Genomic DNA, 20341 nt, shown 5'->3' with positions numbered 1-20341 from the left:
TAGACTATGCTTCCATAAAAATACAGCGTGGCAGTCTGCAGCCCATAAAGTTGCAATAAGATCAATAAAAAGCATCAATAAAACGTTCATAAAAGCATCAGTAAAAACAAAAAGAGATCCTAGTTTGTAAAATCAGACTCACGTGGAAAGGGCCTGTCTGAATTAACAATAGGTTTTCGGGCACAGCTTCTGTCCATTCCCAAGAGCCACCAGAGAGGCTAGAGTGCAAAAACATTCTTGTAGCGTAGTCCTATAAATGTTTGCTTACATGAAGGGTCCATCAAGTTCGGTGGAGCTTTCTCCTGAGTAACTGCACCTAGCATGAAAGCTTTGGGGTTGCTTGTGGAATCAGCCTGTTTTATGTCTATGCTGTTTCACAAGCACAGCTCCTGCTGTTTTCTGCTTCCCAGCCCCTCTAAGTTTTTTTCTAGCCAAAAAGCTCCCCCTTAATTCCTTTCCTTTGCCACTCTCTGGTGCAGCCAGGGTGATGGGTTTTTCCCGGCTCAGTGCTGCAGTCAGCAGGCTTTGCTTAGGCTGCGTCTCTCCACTCGCAGCATGCAAGCAAGCCGGGTGATGACTAATCGTGGCGCATTAGCAAAAACCCCTGCAGCTTTGCATCTTGGGGAGGAAGACTCCATCGATTGGGGAGCTTTTATCCAGAAAGGCAGCCTGTGTTGCACACAGCTGGAGACTCCCGCCCCCCAGCATCTCCCCACTTCCCTTCCTCTCGGGAGTGAAGGGATAAAACACAGATTTCAAAGTTTAGCGGAACCTACTGTCCTACTCCCCCTTTGTGAAACTCAGGACAGTTTCTTCTGAAGATTTGTGGTGTCTTTGTGTAAAATCAAAACTGGTTGTTTACAGGATAAAAGAGTTCTTGGGACCTAAATGATTAAGGCCTTAAAAGACAACAATATGTTAGGACAAACACCATCCTGTGTGTTAAGATCAGCAAAGATATTTAAGTGGTTGTTGTTGTTTAGTCGTTTAGTTGTGTCCAACTCTTCATGACCCCATGGACCAGAGCACGCCAGGCCCTCCTGTCTTCCACTGTCTCCCGCAGTTTATTCAAACTCATGCTGGTAGCTTTGAGAACACTGTCCAACCATCTCGTCCTCTGTCGTCCCCTCTCCTTGTGCCCTCCATCTTTCCCAACATCAGGGTCTTTTCCAGGGAGCCTTCTCTTCTCATGAGGTGGCCAAAGTATTGGAGCCTCAGCTTCAGGATCTGTCCTTCCAGTGAGCACTCAGGGCTGATTTCCTTCAGAATGGATAGGTTTGGTCTTCTTGCAGTCCATGGGACTCTCAAGAGTCTCCTCCAGCACCAGAATTCGAAAGCATCAATTCTTCGGCGATCAGCCTTCTTTATGGTCCAGCTTTCACTTCCATACATCATTCAAGTGGTAGTGGGGTCTAAGAGGGCATTCTCTGCAGCAGCCCCACAAGTGTGGGGTTCTCTTCCTGTAGAGGTGCATCCGATGTCCTCGTTGTAGGGCTATTCCTGTATGCTGACGACCTAACTCTTTACCAATCCTTTGATGGCTGAGTTACATATTTTAGAGATTACCTTTATTCTCTGCTTCTAAATTGTATTTCAGGTGTTGTGTTATACGTTACCTTTATCTGATCTTCAGTTGTAGCATCTCGGAGCTGTTCTAACCTGCCCTGGGATCTTATGGTGAAGAGTGGATAACATATCCTACAAATAAATAAACAAACACAGTTCAGGGACACATTCCAGCCAGGCAAAGGTACTCAGTGAAAGCCTGGAGCAGGGCCAGTGACCTGTGGAAGAGACAGGACCTAAGGAAAGTCCCAGGGGCCAGATAGAGCTCTGGAGGGCCGCATTTGACTCTTGAGAAGTAGTGGACCATTAGAAGAGCAGCCTGGATCAGGCCAGATGACCATCTAGTCCAGCATCCAATACTAATAATAATAATAATAATTTTATTATTTATACCCCACCCATCTGGCTGGGCTTCCCCAGCCACTCTAGGCGGCTTCCAACAAAATATTAAAATACAGTAATACATCAAACATTAAAAGCTCCCCTAAACAGGGCTGCCTTCAGATGTCTTCTAAAAGTCTGGTAGTTGTTGTTCTCTTTGACATCTGGTGGGAGGGCGTTCCACAGGCCGGGTGCCACCACTGAGAAGGCCCTCTGCCTGGTTCCCTGTAGCTTTGCTTCTCACAATGAGGGAACTGCCAGAAGGCCCTCGGAGCTGGAGCTCAATGTCCGGACAGAACGATGGGGCTGGAGATGCTCCTTCAGGTATACTGGACCGAGGCCGTTTAGGGCTTTAAAGGTCAGCACCAGCACTTTGAATTGTGCTCGGAAATGTACTGGGAGCCAATGTATGTGGTCTCGGTGGCCACTCCCAGTCACCAGTCTAACTGCCGCATTCTGGATTAGTTGTAGTTTCTGGGTCACCTTCAAAGGTAGCCTCACGTAGATCGCATTGCAGTAGTCCAAGCGAGAGATAACCAGAGCATGCACCACTCTGGAGAGACAGTCTGCGGGCTGGACCCAAGCAGAAGAGCCCTCTCCCCACTTCTGATTCCCAGCACCTGGTATTCAGAAGCACACTGCCTCTAACTGCGTAGGAAAGAGCATAGCCACTGATAGACTTAGCCTCCCTGAATTTGCCCAGTCCTCTTTTAAAGCTATCTAGGTTGATGGTCATTACTGCGTCCAGCAGGAGCCAGTTCCACAGGTTAACTCTGCAGCACTGCATGTAGAAGTACTTTCTCCTGTGCCCATTGTAGAAACTTGGCACAAAGCTGCAGAGGCATCCTGGGGCAATTTGCCTGCCACATGGTTCCATTTCCTCTGCTCCCCTTCGCCCCTTCTCCTTGCTCATTCTCATCCCTGAGCGCAATTCAGAATTATCATCTGATTGTTCATTGATTTGTTAATGGCCGCGACAATTGTTCCCTGTCTCTCTGAATAGGGCTGGGAGGAGATTTCGGTGTATCCATTTTGTATGTGGAATTTGTCGTTCTCCAAAAGATGACCAGCTGCTATAACCCAAAGTCTAGTTCAGGCCTAAAAACAGGACCAGGCTGGAGAGAGGGAGATGAGTTTTATGGGGCCGTGGGGATGAAGGCCAGCCAGCTGGGACAAAAGAAAGCATTTTTTAAAAATCTGTTCCTTTTTAAGACGTATAAACCGTCCACATATGGATTCCAGGGTGGCCTACATAAAAATAGAAATACAGTGGTGCCCCGCAAGACGAATGCCTTGCAAGACGGAAAACCCGCAAGACGAAAGGGTTTTCCATTTTCAGAGGTGCTTCGCAGGACGAATTTCTCTATGGGCTTGCTTCGCAAGACGAAAATGCCTTGCGATTTTTGAGGTTTTTTTCCGCTCCCCAACCCCTTTTTCTAAAGCACTAAACTGCTAATAGCCTTTTAGCAGCTAATCCGCTAATCCCTTAAGCCTTTAATAGCCGTTAATAGCCCTTAAACTGCTAATAGCGCTAATAGCGCTAATCCACTAATGGGGTTGCTTCGCAAGACGAAAAAACCGCAAGACGAAGAGACTCGCGGAACGGATTCTTTTCGTCTTGCGAGGCACCACTGTATCCCTACATAGAAATATTTCACATCCCTGAACAGGAAGATGAAATCCATCAGCCCTAAATAAAAGGGGGGGGGAGTCATGTTCTGATCCTGCCATACATACCCCATTGTTAGAAGGACCTTGTTATCCATTGTGTTCGCACCACACCTTGCCCTTTCCACCTTGTGCTTTATGGACTCACCCAAGGAACAAGTTAGGAGCCCATCTTTGAAGGAGGCTGTGCCTGGAGGAAGAACTGGGGGGGAGGTGACTCCATCTGGCAAGGCCTCCTTCCTCCTGCCTTGCTCCACCCTCCAGTCTCTGCTTCTCAATTTGTATTTTATTATTTCATGTACTGTGTGGCTTGCCGTTGTTTTACTGATTATAGTTTAGAAATTATTTATCGTAACTGTTAAGGGTGAATTTCTGTAACTTTTATATGCTGTTACTATTTCATACTACTCTAATGATTGTTGAATGCTACTTTTTGATGTAGATTGCTTGTTTTAAAGTTTTGTATTATTATCACATTTTTGTCTTGCATTAGATTGTTATAAGATGTACATTTTTTGTTTCTTCAGCTTGTAAACCACCTTGAGTATTGCAAGATAGAAAGACGGTATACAATTTTTTTTTTAAAAAAAATGTTGATGCAATATTAAATCCAAATAGTGAAAATAATGGAATTATTGAATATTAAACCAGAGGCTGTACAAGCACCTGAAACAAGTCTCTGCAAAGAAAAGCATCTTACCAAATAGGAAAAGCTTTATGGTTTGAAATCTAGGCATCCCCAAATGCACCTTGCTATACCCATGTTTGTTCTAACCCCAAAATCCTTTCCCTCCCCCTTTTTATATCTCTCGCTCTTTCCCCAGCTGGAGTGACAGCCAACGTCACCGCCAAGACCTGCGGTTCCATGGCTATGTCCCTGCCAGGAAGCAGAAGACCCTCAACGGGATCCCGGAGGTGAATATCACGAACCCTTCCCCTCCTCATTGCGGAATGGGACTTCCGGCAGCATCCCTGCTGGTTCTCAGCAAAGGAACCGTTCTCGCCCCCACCCCAGCCTCTCCCATGCTGCTTTCCTAGAGCGAAGAGAGAGCCTGGGTGCTCTCCAGAGATATGGAAGGAGCCTCTTCTCCTTCCATGCGCTTCGCAAATGTACAGGATTATGAATGCTGCACAGTGCCTTGCGGGGACCGCAGAGCTGCTAGGAAGGAGGGACAGGTTGTTTCTTGTGGCTGCCGTAATCCAAAATTGCATGCCTGTTGACCACACCTTGGCACAACATTTGCATGCCTCCTCGCCTGTTGTGCATGTGTGAACTGCTCCATCACAATAACTGGACCTGGAATCCCACACTTCAGTTCTGGGTAGCCAAAGGCACTCTTTGGGGCGACTGCTTCCTCAGCAGCCAGGGGGGTTGGTCTGTTAGCCCTGGCGGCTTGCCCTTTGCTGCGTTTTCCCCTGTCCCTTAGTGTGTTTTCAAACATCGGAGGTCCCTGCCATTCGCATTTGCGAAGGCACCTCCTGAGAACAGGGCTGCCAGGCTCTTCGATAGGCTCTGCTCCTGCGCCTTTAAGGCAAGCCTGCGCAGCTTGCGATGAGCCAAGCCAAGCACAGCTCTCCTGTCACGCTCAGTGACCTGTCAGGTCCTGCCAGCCACAAGAGCAACGCTTGTTGTTGTTTGAAAATGCCAACCCTGTCCGGGGAGAGCAGAGCAATGCTGAGCTGTTGTCAGATGCCTGAGTTCCCTGGGTTCTTTCTCAGGAATGGAAGCATGTGTGTTAATATGGATGGGAGTGAGAAGAGGGTGTGCCGACCATTTTCACTTACTGAAAAGGACTAGGAATTGTTCACCCCTGGGCAAGATGCCATGGATCTAAAGTACAAGGAGACAGATTTAGGCGAAACGTGCTAGTAAGCTGCCTGTGGTGCTGTGGAATGTCAAAACAGAGACATGTCAAGCACTTAGTACCTAGTGCACTCAGATAGGAGTGTCCTTTCCAACCCTTTGATTATATGACTCCTTATCATAGTTTTAATTTTTATTTACAGTGTTTCTATACAGCGGACGCTCGGGTTGCGAACGTGATCTGTGCAGGATGCATGTTCGCAAGCCGCAGCGTTCGCAAGCCGCAGCGACACATCTGTGCTCCTGCGCATGTGCAAAGTGCGATTTAGCGCTTCTGTGCATGTGCGAACTCCGAAACCCGGAAGTAACCTGTTCCGGTACTTCCGGGTTTCGGAGCGTCCGTAACCTGAAAAAACGCAGCCTGAAGTGTCTGTAACCTGAGGTATGACTGTACTATCCATGAGCAAGAAGTTCCCTGGGCAGATTACAACTTTAAAGATGTAGAATCATGAGGTTGTAGATGTGGAAGGGGTCCCAGGGGTCATCTGGCCTAAGCCCCTGCAATGCACGAATAGATGTACAGGTGCAGATGTAGAAATACAGCACGAGGGCAAAGTCAAAAGCAAATTAAGACAACATTATTATATATACAGTGGTGCCTCGCAAGACGAAATTAATCCGTTCCGCGAGTCTCTTCGTCTAGCGGTTTTTTCATCTTGCGAAGCAACCCTATTAGCGGATTAGTGCTATTAGCGGTTTAGCGGCTATTAGCGGCTATTAGCGGCTATTAAAGGCTTAAGGGATTAGCGGATTAGCTGCTAAAAGGCTATTAGCAGCTTAGCACCTTAGAAAAAGGGGGTGGGGAGCGAAAAAAAACCTCAAGAATCGCAAGACATTTTCGTCTTGCAAAGCAAGCCCATAGAGAAATTCGTCCTGCGAAGCACCTCTGAAAACGGAAAACCCTTTCGTCTAGCGGGTTTTCCGTCTTGCGAGGCATTCGTCTTGCGGGGCACCACTGTACAATGGAATCTCGGTTATCGAACGTAATCCGTTCTGAAAGTCCATTTGACTTCCGAAATGTTCGGAAACAGAGGACCAAAGGTCTGTCAGTAAGTTCAATGGGGGAAATTGAGAAACGCACCTCGGAAGCCGTTCAACTTCTGAGGTACATTCGAAAACAGAAGCATTCCCTTCCGAAACGTTTGGCAGCCGAGACATTCAAAAACCGAGGTTTCACTCTGTGTGTATAGTCAATTAATACATGTTCCCTTGCAAGCATCTCTCCTACCTTTTCCTGTCCATCTATCTAGAATGTTGCTTAAAGGGTCTCTGCTGCCTCTTGTCATCCCAAAGGCAGCCTTGGCCTAAGGATGATACTGTATTTTTCCGTGTATAAGACTAGGTTTTTTTCCTTTTAAAAATGTCAGAAATTAGGGGGCGACTTATACACAGATAGTGCCAAGGGCGGGTTGGCGATTGGTGAGTCCCCCAAAATAGGGGCCGTCTTATACATGGAGGCGTCTTATAGGCGGAAAAATACGGTACTTCCCAGCACTTCCCCTCTAGCGCTTATGATCAGGTGCTTTTTCCTGGGCTCTGAGCTCCATGAAAGTGATGGGGTGCTCCTGCTGGGGTGCTGGGGAGTGGTGCTGGGGGCTTGCAGCGCCCTCCTCAGGCCCGCCTTTGCTACTGCTTCACTAACCTGTTTGCAGAGAGAGAGCTTTTGCCACGTTCCATTTTGAACCCCGCCTGTTTGTTCTTGTCGTTTGTTCTGTTCTGTCCTGTTTCGTTTTTTTCTTCTTCCTGTATTCGTGTTTTCCTTTGGTGGTGTTGTTTTTTTTTTATGTTTTAAGCCGTGAGTTTTACGGAAGGAGTGGCTTTGCCTCGTTCTTTAAGTCTGCAACGGCCCCTGCCACTCCGACTGAGAAACAGCCTCTTCTTCCTGCCTCCAGGCGTCCCTCTCCGCCAGTGAGCATGCGGGACACCTACGGCACCTCCTCGCTCAGCAGCAGCAGCAACTCCGGCTCCTGCAAGGGCAGCGACAGCAGCCCCACCCCAAGGTAACCCTTGGCTCCTGGAAGGGCAGCAGCACACAGACACACACACACACAAACACACGCATCACAAGCGTCCAACGTAAGAGAGAGAATTGCCTTGCCAACCCAGCAGTGGCCTGCTAAATATTATTATTATTATTATTATTATTATTATTATTATTATTATTATACCCTGCCCATCAGCTGGGTTTCCCCAGCCACTCTGGGTGGCTTCCAACAAATTATTAAAAGACAGTAATGCCTCAAACATTAAAAGCTTTCCTAAACAGGACTGCCTTCAGATGTCTTCTAAAAGTCTGGTAGTTATATTCTCTTTGACATCTGGTGGGAGGGGGTTCCACGGGGTGGGTGCCACCACCAAGAAGGCCCTCTGCCTGGTTCCCTGTAACTTGGCTTCTCGCGGTGAGGGAACCGCCACAAGACCCTTGGCGCTGGACCTCAGTGTCCAGGCAGAATGATGGGGGTGGAGACGCTCCTTCAGGTATACAGGACTGAGGCCATTTAGGGCTTTAAAGGTCAGCACCAATGCTTTGATTTGCACTCGAAAACGTACTGGGAGCCAATGTGTTATGTGGTCTCGGCAGCCGCCCCCAGTCACCAGTCTAGCTGCCGCATTCTGGATTAGTTGTAGTTTCCGGGTCACCTTCAAAGGTAGCCCCACGTAGAGCGCATTTCAGTAGTCCAAGTGAGAGATAACCAGAGCATGCACCACTCTGATGCGACAGTCTGCGGGCAGGGAGGGTCTCAGCCTGTCTACCAGATGGAGCTGGTAGACAGCCGCCCTGGACACAGAATTAACCTGCACCAACATGAACAGCTGTGAGTCCAAAATGGCTCCCAGGCTGCACACCTGGTCCTTCTGGGGCACAGTTAACCCATTCTGGACCAGGGAGTCCCCCACACCTCCCCACCCCTGTCCTCCCAAAACAGTACTTCTGTTTTTAATAATAATAATAATAATTTTTTATTTATACCCCACCCTTCCCGGTTCAGAAAACCGGGCTCAGGGCAGCTAACAACAAATTTAAAGCACTTAATTGTGATACAACAACAAAAGCAGCATAAAATACAGTATAAAAGCGTGAATAACAGTAAATTCAAAGTTCTAAAATCAATTTAGGGGGAAATCCATCCAATAAACATTAGATGATCACCAGGGCTAGCTGACTAAATTAGTCCTCTTTGGGCCAGAAAGGAGGCCAGGGAAGAATTAGCCTCTAGGATAACTGCAAGCTGAACAAGATAGAGGCATCATTGTTGCACAGCACCTGGTACTCCGGGAGTATACTGCCTCTGAATATGGAGGGTTCTGCTCAGCTTGGTCTTTGCCAACCTCGCAGCCTCCACATGTTTTGAACTACAACTTGGGAGTTGTAGTCCCAAAGTATGATCAAGGGTCTGGAAACCAGGCCGTATGATGAATGGTTGAAGGATCTGGGTATGCCTAGCCTGGAAAAGAGGAGAGATGTGATAGCCATCTCCAAACACCTGTGAAGGTCTGTCGTGTGGAAGCTAGAGCAAGCACATTTTCTCCTGCTCTGGAGGGTAGGACTCAAACCACTGGATTCAAGTTGCAAGAAAGGAGATTCTGACTAAACATCAGGAAGATAGATAGATGATTGATTGATTGATTGATTGATTGATTGATAGATGATAGATAGATAGATAGATAGATAGATAGATAGATAGATAGATGATAGATAGATAGATAGATGATAGATAGATAGATAGATGATAGATAGATAGATAGATAGATAGATAGATAGATGATAGATAGATGATAGATAGATAGATAGATAGATAGATAGATAGATAGATTGATTAAATAAGATAAAACTTTATTCACATTAGCCAATGGCCATACCAACAGTAAAACATTACAGTATAGGCAAAAAAGGAAGTTTGATATAAGAGCACAAGTTAAAGTCCTGAATCAGCCGTCAGTTAGTGGCCCTTATTCCGATTGCCCCTGCTGTGAACCTAGCCACCTTTGCTGTTCTCTGCTCATTTTGATCTGATAGAAGGAAGCACATTGTGGCAGTGGATGAGCGCCCTGGGATGGTTAGTACGAGTGGGGTGATGATCTCGTTCCTCAGGTCTTTGTAGAGAGTACAGGACAGGAGGACGTGTGCCGCAGTTTCGGTGCTGCCATCTCCACAGGGGCAAAGACGTTTCTCAGGCGGGATCTTTTGGAATCGACACTCAAATACCGCAGATGGCAAAAACATCCAGTCTTGCAAGTGTAAAAGCACGTCTGCATTTTGGGATAATAAGTTTGTGCAGATATGGGGCCAGAGAATCAAAATGGAGAGGTGGAAAATGAACATACCAAGGGCAGAATTTCCTTAGAGTGGCCAGGTTGTTCTGAAACATCAAGAAGAACTTTCTGGCAGTAAGAGCTGTTCAACAGTGGAATGGAGTCCTTCAGAAGGTTCATTGGAGGTTTTCAAGCAGAGGTTGTATTGCAGGGGGTTGGACTAGATGGCCCTTGGGGTCCCTTCCAACTCTGATTCCATGAAAACATTTGAAGGGCACCCAGCTGGCAAAGGCTAATTTAGCCGTTCTGGCTAATAGGTAAAGGTACCCCTGCCCGTACAGGCCAGTCTTGCCAGACGCTAGGGTTGTGCGCTCATCTCACTCTATAGGCCGGGAGCCAGCGCTGTCCGCAGACACTTCCGGGTCATGTAGCCAGCGTGACAAGCTGCATCTGGCGAGCCAGCGCAGCACACGGAACGCCGTTTACCTTCCCGCTGGTAAGCGGTCCCTATTTATCTACTTGCACCCGAGAGTGCTTTCGAACTGCTAGGTTGGCAGGCGCTGGGACCGAACAGCGGGAGCACACCCCGCCACGGGGATTCGAACCGCCGACCATGCGATCGGCAAGTCCTAGGCGCTGAGGTTTTACCCACAGCGCCACCCGCGTCCCTGTGGCTAATAGCCATCACCTAACCTCAAGATGTCCAATATAACTGGGGAAATGTAATTGATTAGTCCAATCCTAACCTGGCACCAGTGAACCAGGTGGGCTGCCAAATAATGGCAGATTTAACTCCTAATGCAGGTTAACTCAGGCTGTTCTGAAGCACAGAAGAGTAGCTAGGAAGCAACTGGAGGGTAGTTTGTCTGTACTCTTTTATTGAACTACATGGCTAACTATATTTGTAAGCAACTGTGAATATGAATTCAGCTGCTGATAATAAGGCTGGACCTGTGAATGAACCCCAAATAAATAAATAAACCCCATAAAAAGGGGTTGGATTCTGTCTTTAAAAATAGCTGTTTCAAAAGAGCAGTACTGCAGTAGGTGCAGACTAATTCTGAACTCAATTGAAATGAGGGCAGTTACACGCTACTAAAACTGGGGCCTAACGTAGGTCCCTTGATACAGGGTTTCAGAAGTGATCAAATTCACCATTAGTGTGGAAGGGCAGGAAAGTTGCCAACAGATTTCATAGATGATAGATAGATAGATAGATAGATAGATAGATAGATGATAGATAGATAGATAGTAGATAGATAGATAGATAGATAGATAGATAGATAGATAGAGATAGATATAGATAGATATAGATCGCAATTGCCCTTATGCACCTGTCCTTTGCATACAACCTATGTATTGACCTGGGATTAAAATATAAATAAATACGGATTGTATTTCAGGAACCTTAAAAATTAAGGCCAATGTTGCAATAGTAAAAAGGAAAGGAAAAGGCTCCATTCAGCAGAGACTTTGTGAAGGTCACCAGTTATTGCAGCTGCAAATGGAATAGTGGTCTAAGGATGTACTTTCACATTACACATTTTTGGCAGTGTTCCTGTCCTCAGCTCCTGCTTCTCCCATCTATAACATCCAGCCCAGCCTACCTGACGTCATGATGATGTGTGTGTCCGCCCTGCCATCACATTCCCTGCTCCACATCATTGGCAGGACCAGGGAGCCATGCATAAGCATATACAGTGGTACCTCGCAAGACAAAAGAGTTTTTTGTTTTTTGAGTTGCTTCGCAAGATGAATTTCCCTATGGGCTTGCTTCGCAAGACGAAAACTTATTGCGCCTTCCGTCAATGCATTCCTATGGAAAACCGTCAATGCATTTCCTATGGGAAACCGTGCTTCGCAAGACGAAAAATTCACAAGACGAAAAAACTCGCAGAACGAATTAATTTCATCTTGCGAGGCACCACTGTATACCGTATTTTTCGCTCTATAGGACGCACTTTTCCCCCTCCAAAAATTAAGGGGAAATGTGTGTGTGTCTTATGGAGTGAATGCAGGCTCCTTGGCTTCAGCGATAGCAACGCAAAGCCTCCAAAGCGCAGAGGGAGCATTCCCTCTGTGCTCCTTGGCTTCGCGTTGCTTTCGCTGAAGCCAGGAGAGTCTATCCCTGAAGCCTGGAGAGTGAGAGGGGTCGGTGCGCACCGACCCCTCTCGTTTTCCAGGCTTCAGCGAAAGGAACCTGAAGCCTGCGGCTTTGGGTTCCTTTTGCTGAAGCCAGGAGAGCAAGACTCTCCTGGCTTCAGCAGAGAGGGAGGGCTGCACAGCGCCCCTTCAGCCAAGCAGGAGGAGAAATGGAAGGGGCTCCGTTTCTCCTGCCGCTTCGCTAATGAGTGCTGAGCAGAGAGGGGGAGAATTTTTTTTCTTGTTCTCCCCCTCTAAAACAAGGTGCGTCCTATGGTCAGGTGCGTCCTATAGAGCGAAAAATACCTTATATGTTTTTATAAGCCTGCATTCTTTGTCACATATTCTTCCACTGCAAGTTCGTAACATTGGACTTGATCCCATTTAATAATAATAATAAAAACCTTTAATATTGAATCAGATTCAGTAGTACTGGGGCCATCCTCCTGGGGAGTCCAGGCCTCATTCCCAGTACAGTTCTGAAAGGCTAAACTCTCATCTTACCAAAAGGGTCCTCTGCTGCCAGTACATTTAAAGGCAGTCCTTTTGAGCTCTCTGGGAAGGAAGGAAGGAGGAGGTGTGAACTGGCCTAGAGATGGACCAAATTAAGGAAGACGGGCCAGGTCCCAGATTCCTAACTCTACACTCAGGATTGCACATAGACTTCTCCAGGGTTTGTAGTGGGAGGAGGATGGCAGAGACTTGCACTCCTTTCCTAATTTCTCTTTCTTTATCAATGTAGACACTGAGCATTTAGGAAGCAAGTATAAACGTGGACAGGAAATCTAGAGACAGCATCAGTCCTGCACTCCAATGTTCTTGAAAGCTGCCAATCAGCCGGGAAACTTTTAGCCACCTGTTCAAACCAGGCTTAAACTCATACTCTGCCCTTTCACTGGCTGTATTCAAAACTTGCGAGGCAAGCAAGACACTGGCTTCAACCCTAACAGTAGCAGATAGATGCGGGTGGCGCTGTGGGTTAAACCACAGAGCCTAGGACTTGCCCATCAGAAGGTCGGCGGTTTGAATCCCCGCAACGGGGTGAGCTCCCGTTGCTCGGTCCCTGCTCCTGCCAACCTAGCAGTTCGGAAGCACGTCAAAGTGCAAGTAGATAAATAGGTACCACTCCAGCAGGAAGGTAAATGGCGTTTCCATGCGCTGCTCTGGTTTGCCAGAAGCGGCTTAGTCATGCTGGCCACATGACCCAGAAGCTGTACGCCGGCTCCTTCAGCCAATAAAGCGAGATGAGCACCGCAATCCCAGAGTTGGCCGCGACTGGACCTAATGGTCAAGGGTCCCTTTACCTTTGAATAATTAAGCTGCACAAAACCCCACTTAATTATTTACTTTAGTCATTTCTAACCTGCCCTGGGGGAAAAAATTCTTTGAAGGGTGGAGGTAGAAATGTCTAAAATAAACCAATTAAAATGTCGGCTTTTGTACAGCTTGACAGCTAAGCACTCATCATGGAATCAATATACACATAATAAAGCAATCATAGAATTCAAAAACCAACAGTAGACTAATGCAGGTTACTGTTAAAAAATCAAGGATATAAAACATCATGGTTAAAATGCCAGGGCAAGGTGGGGAGAGATAGGAAACAGACACACTTCCCCGGGCAAAGCATTTTAACACTGGAAAAAAGAAACTTCCCCTCATTGAAGCTGATAGGACCACGGCCCCTGCCACTGCCTAAGCTCTGGGGAGCAGTTTTTTGTGGGGGTTTTCTACAGCAGAATATTACTGTACAACAAATTTATTTTAAACTTATTTTAGCTATGTATTTATGATCCCCCATTACTCCCCAAAGGCCGAAAGCTAACCAAGATCGGTGGTTATGGATAAATACAGGAAGGGTGCTGGGTACTGAAAAGTACCAGGGTTTGGCAAATCGACACAATGCCAAGGGTCTTGCAAGCGTAAAGAAGCGTCTTTCGTCTTAAATGTCTGTCTGATTTCCCCCTCTGCTGCTCTTCTCTGTTTCTTCATTTGCTACAGTCATTAGTCTGCTATAGCTCCACATTACTCCATCCTGGGCAAGAGGCAGCACTAAAGCATCCTTTGCACAGGGTCATTGCTCTCCTCTGTTTTTGCTTGGCTTTGGAAGAGAAATCTGGAGAAAGGAGCAGAAAAATCTGAGCTCGAAATGTGCGCAGTTACCGTATTTTTCGCTCCATAAGGATGCACTTTTCCCCCTCTTAAAATCTATGGGGAAATGTCTGTGCGTCTTATGGAGTGAATATGTGGTCCCTGGGGCTTGGGGGGGGGACCCAGGCTTCCCCTACCAGCCCCGACCTGCTCTTTGGGGCTGGCGGTGGGGGAAAGCGCTTCTGGGGTAGCCCGTGAAGCCTCCGCAGGGCAGCGGGGAGCCTTCATCCTGCTGCCCTGGGGAGGCTTCACGCGGCTATCCCTGGCTTTTGCGGGAGGTGGGGGGAGGGACAGAGTGAGGCTCTCTCACTTCCCCCACCTCCTGCAAAAGCCCCCAAGAGCCGCATATATTTTTTTCTTGAATCCCCCCCCCAAAAAAAAAGTAGGTGTGCCTTATGATCAGGTGCACCTTATGGAGCGAAAAATACGGTAACTTAGCAGTGTCAACATAGGCAGCACTGTCCTGAGTTTCTGAAGCTTAAAAGGTGAACCCCAAGGCGCTTGCAGTCTAATTTTCAGCCCTGAGAGAGAGAACAAGAGCGCGAGTGTGAGAAAATGAGGAGATGCAGTCATGTGCTGTGAAACCTTCCACGGACCAGGAAGGGAAATCTCCCTTCTGACCCTGGGCAGTTCCAAGGCACTGAAGAAGAGTTTGGATTTGATATCCCGCCTTTCACTCCCCTTCAGGAGTCTCAAAGCGGCTAACATTCTCCTTTCCCTTCCTCCCCCACAAGAAACACTCTGTGAGGTGAGTGGGGCTGAGAGACTTCAGAGAAGTGTGACTAGCCCAAGGTCACCCAGCAGCTGCATGTGGAGGAGCGGGGAATCGAACCCGGTTCCCCAGATTACAAGACTACCGCTCTTAACCACTACACCACACTGGCTCCCTAATTCACTGATGAACTTTCCTGTCTTTTCAGGCGCCCAGTCAAGTACCTGCTGTGCAGCGACAACCATGGGATCAAGCCCCCGACCCCTGAGCAGTACCTCACCCCTCTCCAGCAGAAGGAGGTCTGCATTCGACACCTCAGGGCCAGGCTGAAAGACACACACGAGAGGCTGCAGGACAGGTCAGTATTGGGGGGCTCTTGCATCTGGGGGGGAGGAATTTGAGGCTCGGCATTCCCCTGAACATACTAGGCCAGGCAAGCATCAGTCAGCCTTGCAGGCTGCTCAGAACTGTGTCAGGTGGAACTTTTCAGGCGCTAATGATTGATAGATTACAATAGCTGGCTTCATGGGAACGACGCACCTTGATTTGCTGTGGAAGTGTCTCCTTGCCAGTGCTGAAGATTCAGCTGCAAATTTAGTCAGCTTCTTGCGCTTCACCTCAGGCAGCAAACCCTAACCCTTACTCACAGGTAAGAGTGCATAGGATTGCTGCCTAAGAGAAGCAGATAAAGGTAACTTTGCTGAATGTGTACAGTCTTCTCACAGAATTTAACTTTCACTCTATACCAGGGGTAGTCAGCCTTTTTATACCTACCACCCACTAATGCATCTTTCTTGATGGTACAATTTCCTTACTGCCCACCAGAGCCGGTGTGGTGTAGTGGTTAAGAGCGGTAGTCTCGTAATCTGGGGAACCGGGTTCGCGTCTCTGCTCCTCCACATGCAGCTGCTGGGTGACCTTGGGCTAGTCACACTTCTGTGAAGTCTCTCAGCCCCACTCACCTCACAGAGGGTTTGTTGTGGGGGAGGAAGGGAAAGGAGAATGTTAGCCGCTTTGAAACTCCTGAAGGGGAGTGAAAGGCGGGATATCAAATCCAAACTCTTCTTCTTCAGCGCTCGATGGAAGGAGGATTCAGCTTGTGCCGTAGCATAGCATAGAATAGAATAGAATAGAATAGAATAGAATAGAATAGAATAGAATAGAATAGAATTTATTATTTATACTCCACCCATCTGGCCGGGTTTCCCCAGCCACTCTGGGCAGCTTCCATCAAAGTATTAAAATACAGTAGTCTCTTAAACATTAAAAGCTTCCCTAATCAGGGCTGCCTTCAGATGTCTTCTAAAAGTCTGGTGGTAGTTCTTCTCTTTGGCATCTGGTGGGAGGGCATTCCACAGGGCGGGTGCCACTACTGAGAAGGCCCTCTGCCTGGTTCCCTGTAACTTGGCTTCTTGCAGTGAGGGAACCACCAGAAGGCCCTCGGCGCTGGACCTCAGTGTCCAAGCAGAACGATGGGGGTGAAGACGCTCCTTCAGGCATACTGGGCCAAGGCCATTTACAGCTTTAAAGGTCAGCACCAACACTTTGAATTGTGCTTGGAAACATAGTGGGAGCCAATGTAGGTCTCTCAGGACTGGTGTTATGTTGTCCCGGTGGCCTCTCCCAGTCACCAGTCTAGCTGCCGCATTCTGGATTAGTTGTAGTTTCTGGGTCACCTTCAAAGGTAGCCCCACATAGAGCGCATTGCAGTAGCCCAAGTGAGAGATAACCAGAGCATGCACCACTCTGGCGAGAAAGTCTGTTGCAGAGCTAGCAAGGGCAGTGACCGTCTGCTTGTCCGTCTGCTACAGGGATGCCGAGATCGATGATCTGAAGACGCAGCTCTCCAGGATGCAGGAGGACTGGATCGAGGAGGAGTGCCACCGCGTGGAGGCCCAGCTGGCGCTGAAGGAGGCCCGGAAGGAGATCAAGCAGCTGAAACAGGTCATTGACACCGTCAAGAACAACCTGATGGAGAAAGACAAAGGGCTCCAAAAGTACTTTGTGGACATCAACATTCAGAACAAGAAGCTGGAGACCTTGCTGCACTGCATGGAGGTCGCTCAGGACGGGACGGTCAAAGAAGAGGGGGCTGCCGAGTCTGCGGGGGGCTCTCCGGCCCGCTCCCTCACCCGCAGCTCCACCTACACCAAGCTGAGCGACCAAGGAGCCGCGGACAGGAACCTAGGCGGCTCCCAGATCTCAGTGGAAGAAGCGGCCTGTGACAGCGGCTTTGTGGCTGCAGATGACTCCTTGAGCCGGACGGACTTGCTGGACCAGAGCAGCCTCCTGTCCTCAGGGGTGGAGTGCGGCACAGACGACACCTCCCTGCAGACCAACTTCACCCTGGGGTCCCGGGTGCCCACCAGCTCCACGTACGAAAAGCTGATGGGGTCTCAGCACAGCGTCGAGGCCGCGGTGCAAGCCAGCTGCATGCAGGAGCAAGCCATACAGACGGACTTTGTGCAGTACCAGCCAGATCTTGATACCATCCTAGAGAAGGTGATGAAATCCCAGGCTTGCAGCCTGCCCAGCCCCACCTCCGTGTGGGTGTCTGAAATGGAGGATGCGGCTGAGCCATGCAGCTCGGAGATCCAGGGCCAGAGCCTTCCTGGGGGGCCCACGGACATGGCAGCTGCTGATCCCAGCTCAGCGGTGTCGATCAGCGCAGTAGAGGAGCGGGAGAACGCTACTGAGCAAGCAGCTTCGCCAAGCCCAGTGGCCAACAGCCCAACCGTGCGCCAGCCTTCTAGCGCCAGCCAGTCGGTGAGCGTCGTGTGCGCCCCAGAAGAAGAAGAAGAAGAAGCAGAAGCAGCTGAACCAGGCCAGGAGCTCGTAGCAGCAGCGGCGGCGGAGCCTCAAACTTACTGGAGCCGCCACTTCATCGTGGATCTCCTGGCCGTGGTGGTGCCGGCAGTGCCTACGGTCGCCTGGCTGTGCCGCTCGCAGAGGAGGCAGGGTCAGCCCATCTACAACATTAGCTCGCTCCTGCGGGGCTGCTGCACGGTCGCCCTGCACTCCATCCGCAAGATCAGCTGCCGCTCCGTCACCAACACCAGCGGCTCCTGCTCCCAGCCATAACCTCCTTCCCCTACTCAGCCCGTTGCGCCGCACACATGCTTCGCCCGGAGAGAGCCAGTTCATGGAAACGACCATAATTTAGCTGACCACTGATTGTACATCTCATCCACGCACTGAGACTTTTTATTTATTTATTTTGGTATTTATTTGGGGGGGGGGTGCACCTGGGTGACAGTTCTGACCTGCTGCATCTTGATTTATACAAATGGGGAGTTAGCAGTGCCCCTCTTTCTGCAACCCTGGAGGAATTGCAAGGAGCTGGGATTGGGCAGCCGGCCTCCCTGCTGAAGGACCCTCGCGCCGTAGGTGCTGTAGCTTGCGGAAGTTTTCCTCTCATTCCATTTCAGGGAAGTTACGAGACTTTTCCCCAATCTCTCTCCTTTCCACAGTAGGCTCTTTCTGGCCATTTTTGCGATCTGCTAGAAAAGCTCCCAGATAGCTTGTTTCTTTCTCTTCTGCTTTTTCTACGGCTACTCTAGAAACCACCAGTGTCCCTGATCCTCACTAGGCCACCACCTGTAACCCACTTTTGCTCGCGTTCCCTCACTTACAGGATTTTGCAGCAGTAACTACAGATCCTGACTGAGCCTTTTGCCGGCTCCCGATGGGAAGAGAAGGGGCACATCGCAGTCGCCTTGCAGTGACGAGATGTATTCTCTCCCACTGCCAGGTTGACTCAGAAGTGAGGAGGGAGTGGATTTCATAGCTCGGCAATCGATCACCTGCTTTGCATGCAGAAGGCTCCAAATTCATTCCCCAGCACCTCCAGGTGGGACTGAGAGAGACCTCTGCCAGTCCGTGTAGGCAGCACTGGACCCAGAGGGTTCCCTCACTGCAAGAAGCCAAGTTACAGGGAACCAGGTAGAGGGCCTTCTCGGTAGTGGCATCCGCCCTGTGGACCCAGAGACATCGCTTTCCTCCCTTCTTCCAGTGACAGGCAAAGGGACCATCTTGGTTCTTTCATGGGGCACAAAAAATAAAGCAGAGCCCTTTCTCCATCTAATGACACAACACCCGTCACCTTCCTGACAGTTTAAAATGGCAAATTCCTTCCTTCGAAATGGGTTACCATTTCCCCAGTCTTACTAGAGCAGTTGGCGCTTGCATTTTCAAGCTCAGTTCACAGTTTGTGTTTCTTCTTCTTCTTCCCAAGCAAAAAAAGTGACTTTACCAATTTATAATCCCACATTCCAACCCTCTCCTGACGCCCTTTCTGTGTCATTGTGCCAGTCATTTTGGCACCTTAAGTATGTCCCCTTCCAATCCACTAGGGGCAGTAGCGGGGCTACTCTTCAGTAGTAGCTTCTGCAGGCAGAGAGGCCAGCGCACATGTGCTGCACATGCGCCCTGGCCCTGATTCAATACAGTGGTACCTTGGTTTGCATACGTTTTGGATTACAACCACGTCAAACCCAGAAGTGCATGTCCCGGTTTGCAAACTTTTTTTGGATTACAACCCTTTTTCTTTTTTTGGATTACGAACAAATTTTTTGGGGAGGTCCCATTGGCGAAAGCGCGCCTTGGGGTACAACCTGTTTTGGTTTACAAATGGACCTCCAGAACAGATTATGGTTGTAAACCAAGGTACCACTGTAGTGGGAGTCTCCTGTTTGTTCTTAATGTTTTCATTACTGCCTCCCTTAGGCGCAAGTCAATGGACACAATCATGGGGTAAGAGACCCTGGATAAATCACTGCTGGTCAGGACAGATAATGTCACATTGGGTGGCCTAACAGTCCGAATAAGGAAACTGCCCAATGCTATCCCATGTCCCTGTGGCATCATCCTGCTCTGCTCTTTTCCCTGCCCCCACTTGCCAGACAGTGATGCTCAATAAATAGTCTGTTATGCTGGACGTGGGTGGCGCTGTGGGATAAACCACAGAGCCTAGGACTTGCCGATCAGAAGGTCGGCGGTTCGAATCCCTGTGACGGGGTGAGCTCCCGTTGCTCAGTCCCTGCTCCTGCCCACCTAGCAGTTCGAAAGCATGTCAAAGTGCAAGTAGATAAATAGGTACTGCTCCGGCGGGAAGGTAAACGGTGTTTCCATGCGCTGCTCTGGTTTGCCAGAAGCGGCTTAGTCATGCTGGCCACATGACCCGGAAGCTGTATCCCGGCTCCCTCGGCCAGTAAAGCGAGATGAGCGCCGCAACCCCAGAGTCGTCCGCGACTGGACCTAATGGTCAGGGGTCCCTTTACCTTTTATGCTGGAGTCATGCAATACAACTCCCTTCCCAACTCAATTTTCTTCCTATTCACCCGCTTCCTTCAGATTCCATGCCCCAAAATCCCCTAAGAACAACAGAACCTTTCATATGGATGTTCCTTTGGCAAAGTTCACAAAGAGTTGATCCAAACCAGTATTCTTTAGCCCAATAGTCTTCAGTCTTTTCACACCCAGGACCCACCTTCGACCCAAACATTTCCCATTATTTTTTTTACCATAGTGCAACTGCTGCTGTTGTGACCCATCATAGATCAAGCCGTGGCCCAGAAGTCAGTCCCAACCCACCTGTTGAAAAA

The 20341-nt window shown here is 48.8% G+C and overlaps 1 protein-coding gene across 3 annotated transcripts in view; it reads left to right on the top strand.

Annotated features, from left to right (window-relative positions):
- The window catches only part of SNPH (syntaphilin), a 42573-nt gene extending 23946 nt beyond the window's left edge, over positions 1-18627 (top strand). The window contains exons 3-6 of one of the 3 annotated variants that reach the window (XM_083447440.1): positions 4440-4530; positions 7273-7479; positions 14947-15096; positions 16550-18627. In XM_083447440.1, coding sequence (XP_083303566.1) covers positions 4481-4530; positions 7273-7479; positions 14947-15096; positions 16550-17819 — 1677 coding nt within the window. In that variant the 5' untranslated portion in view covers positions 4440-4480 and the 3' untranslated portion in view covers positions 17820-18627. The remainder of the gene's footprint in view (positions 1-4439; positions 4531-7272; positions 7480-14946; positions 15097-16549) is intronic. The other 2 variants (XM_083447441.1, XM_083447442.1) reach the window with 2 other exon arrangements.
- The last annotated feature ends 1714 nt before the right edge of the window (positions 18628-20341 follow it).

This window comes from Podarcis tiliguerta (genome assembly GCF_965153285.1).
Source record: "Podarcis tiliguerta genome assembly, chromosome: 6".
In the NCBI taxonomy this organism is placed as follows: Eukaryota; Metazoa; Chordata; class Lepidosauria; order Squamata; family Lacertidae; genus Podarcis; species Podarcis tiliguerta.
The sequence above is the reverse complement of the archived record's forward strand: the minus strand, read 5'-3'. Positions and strand labels throughout refer to the sequence as shown.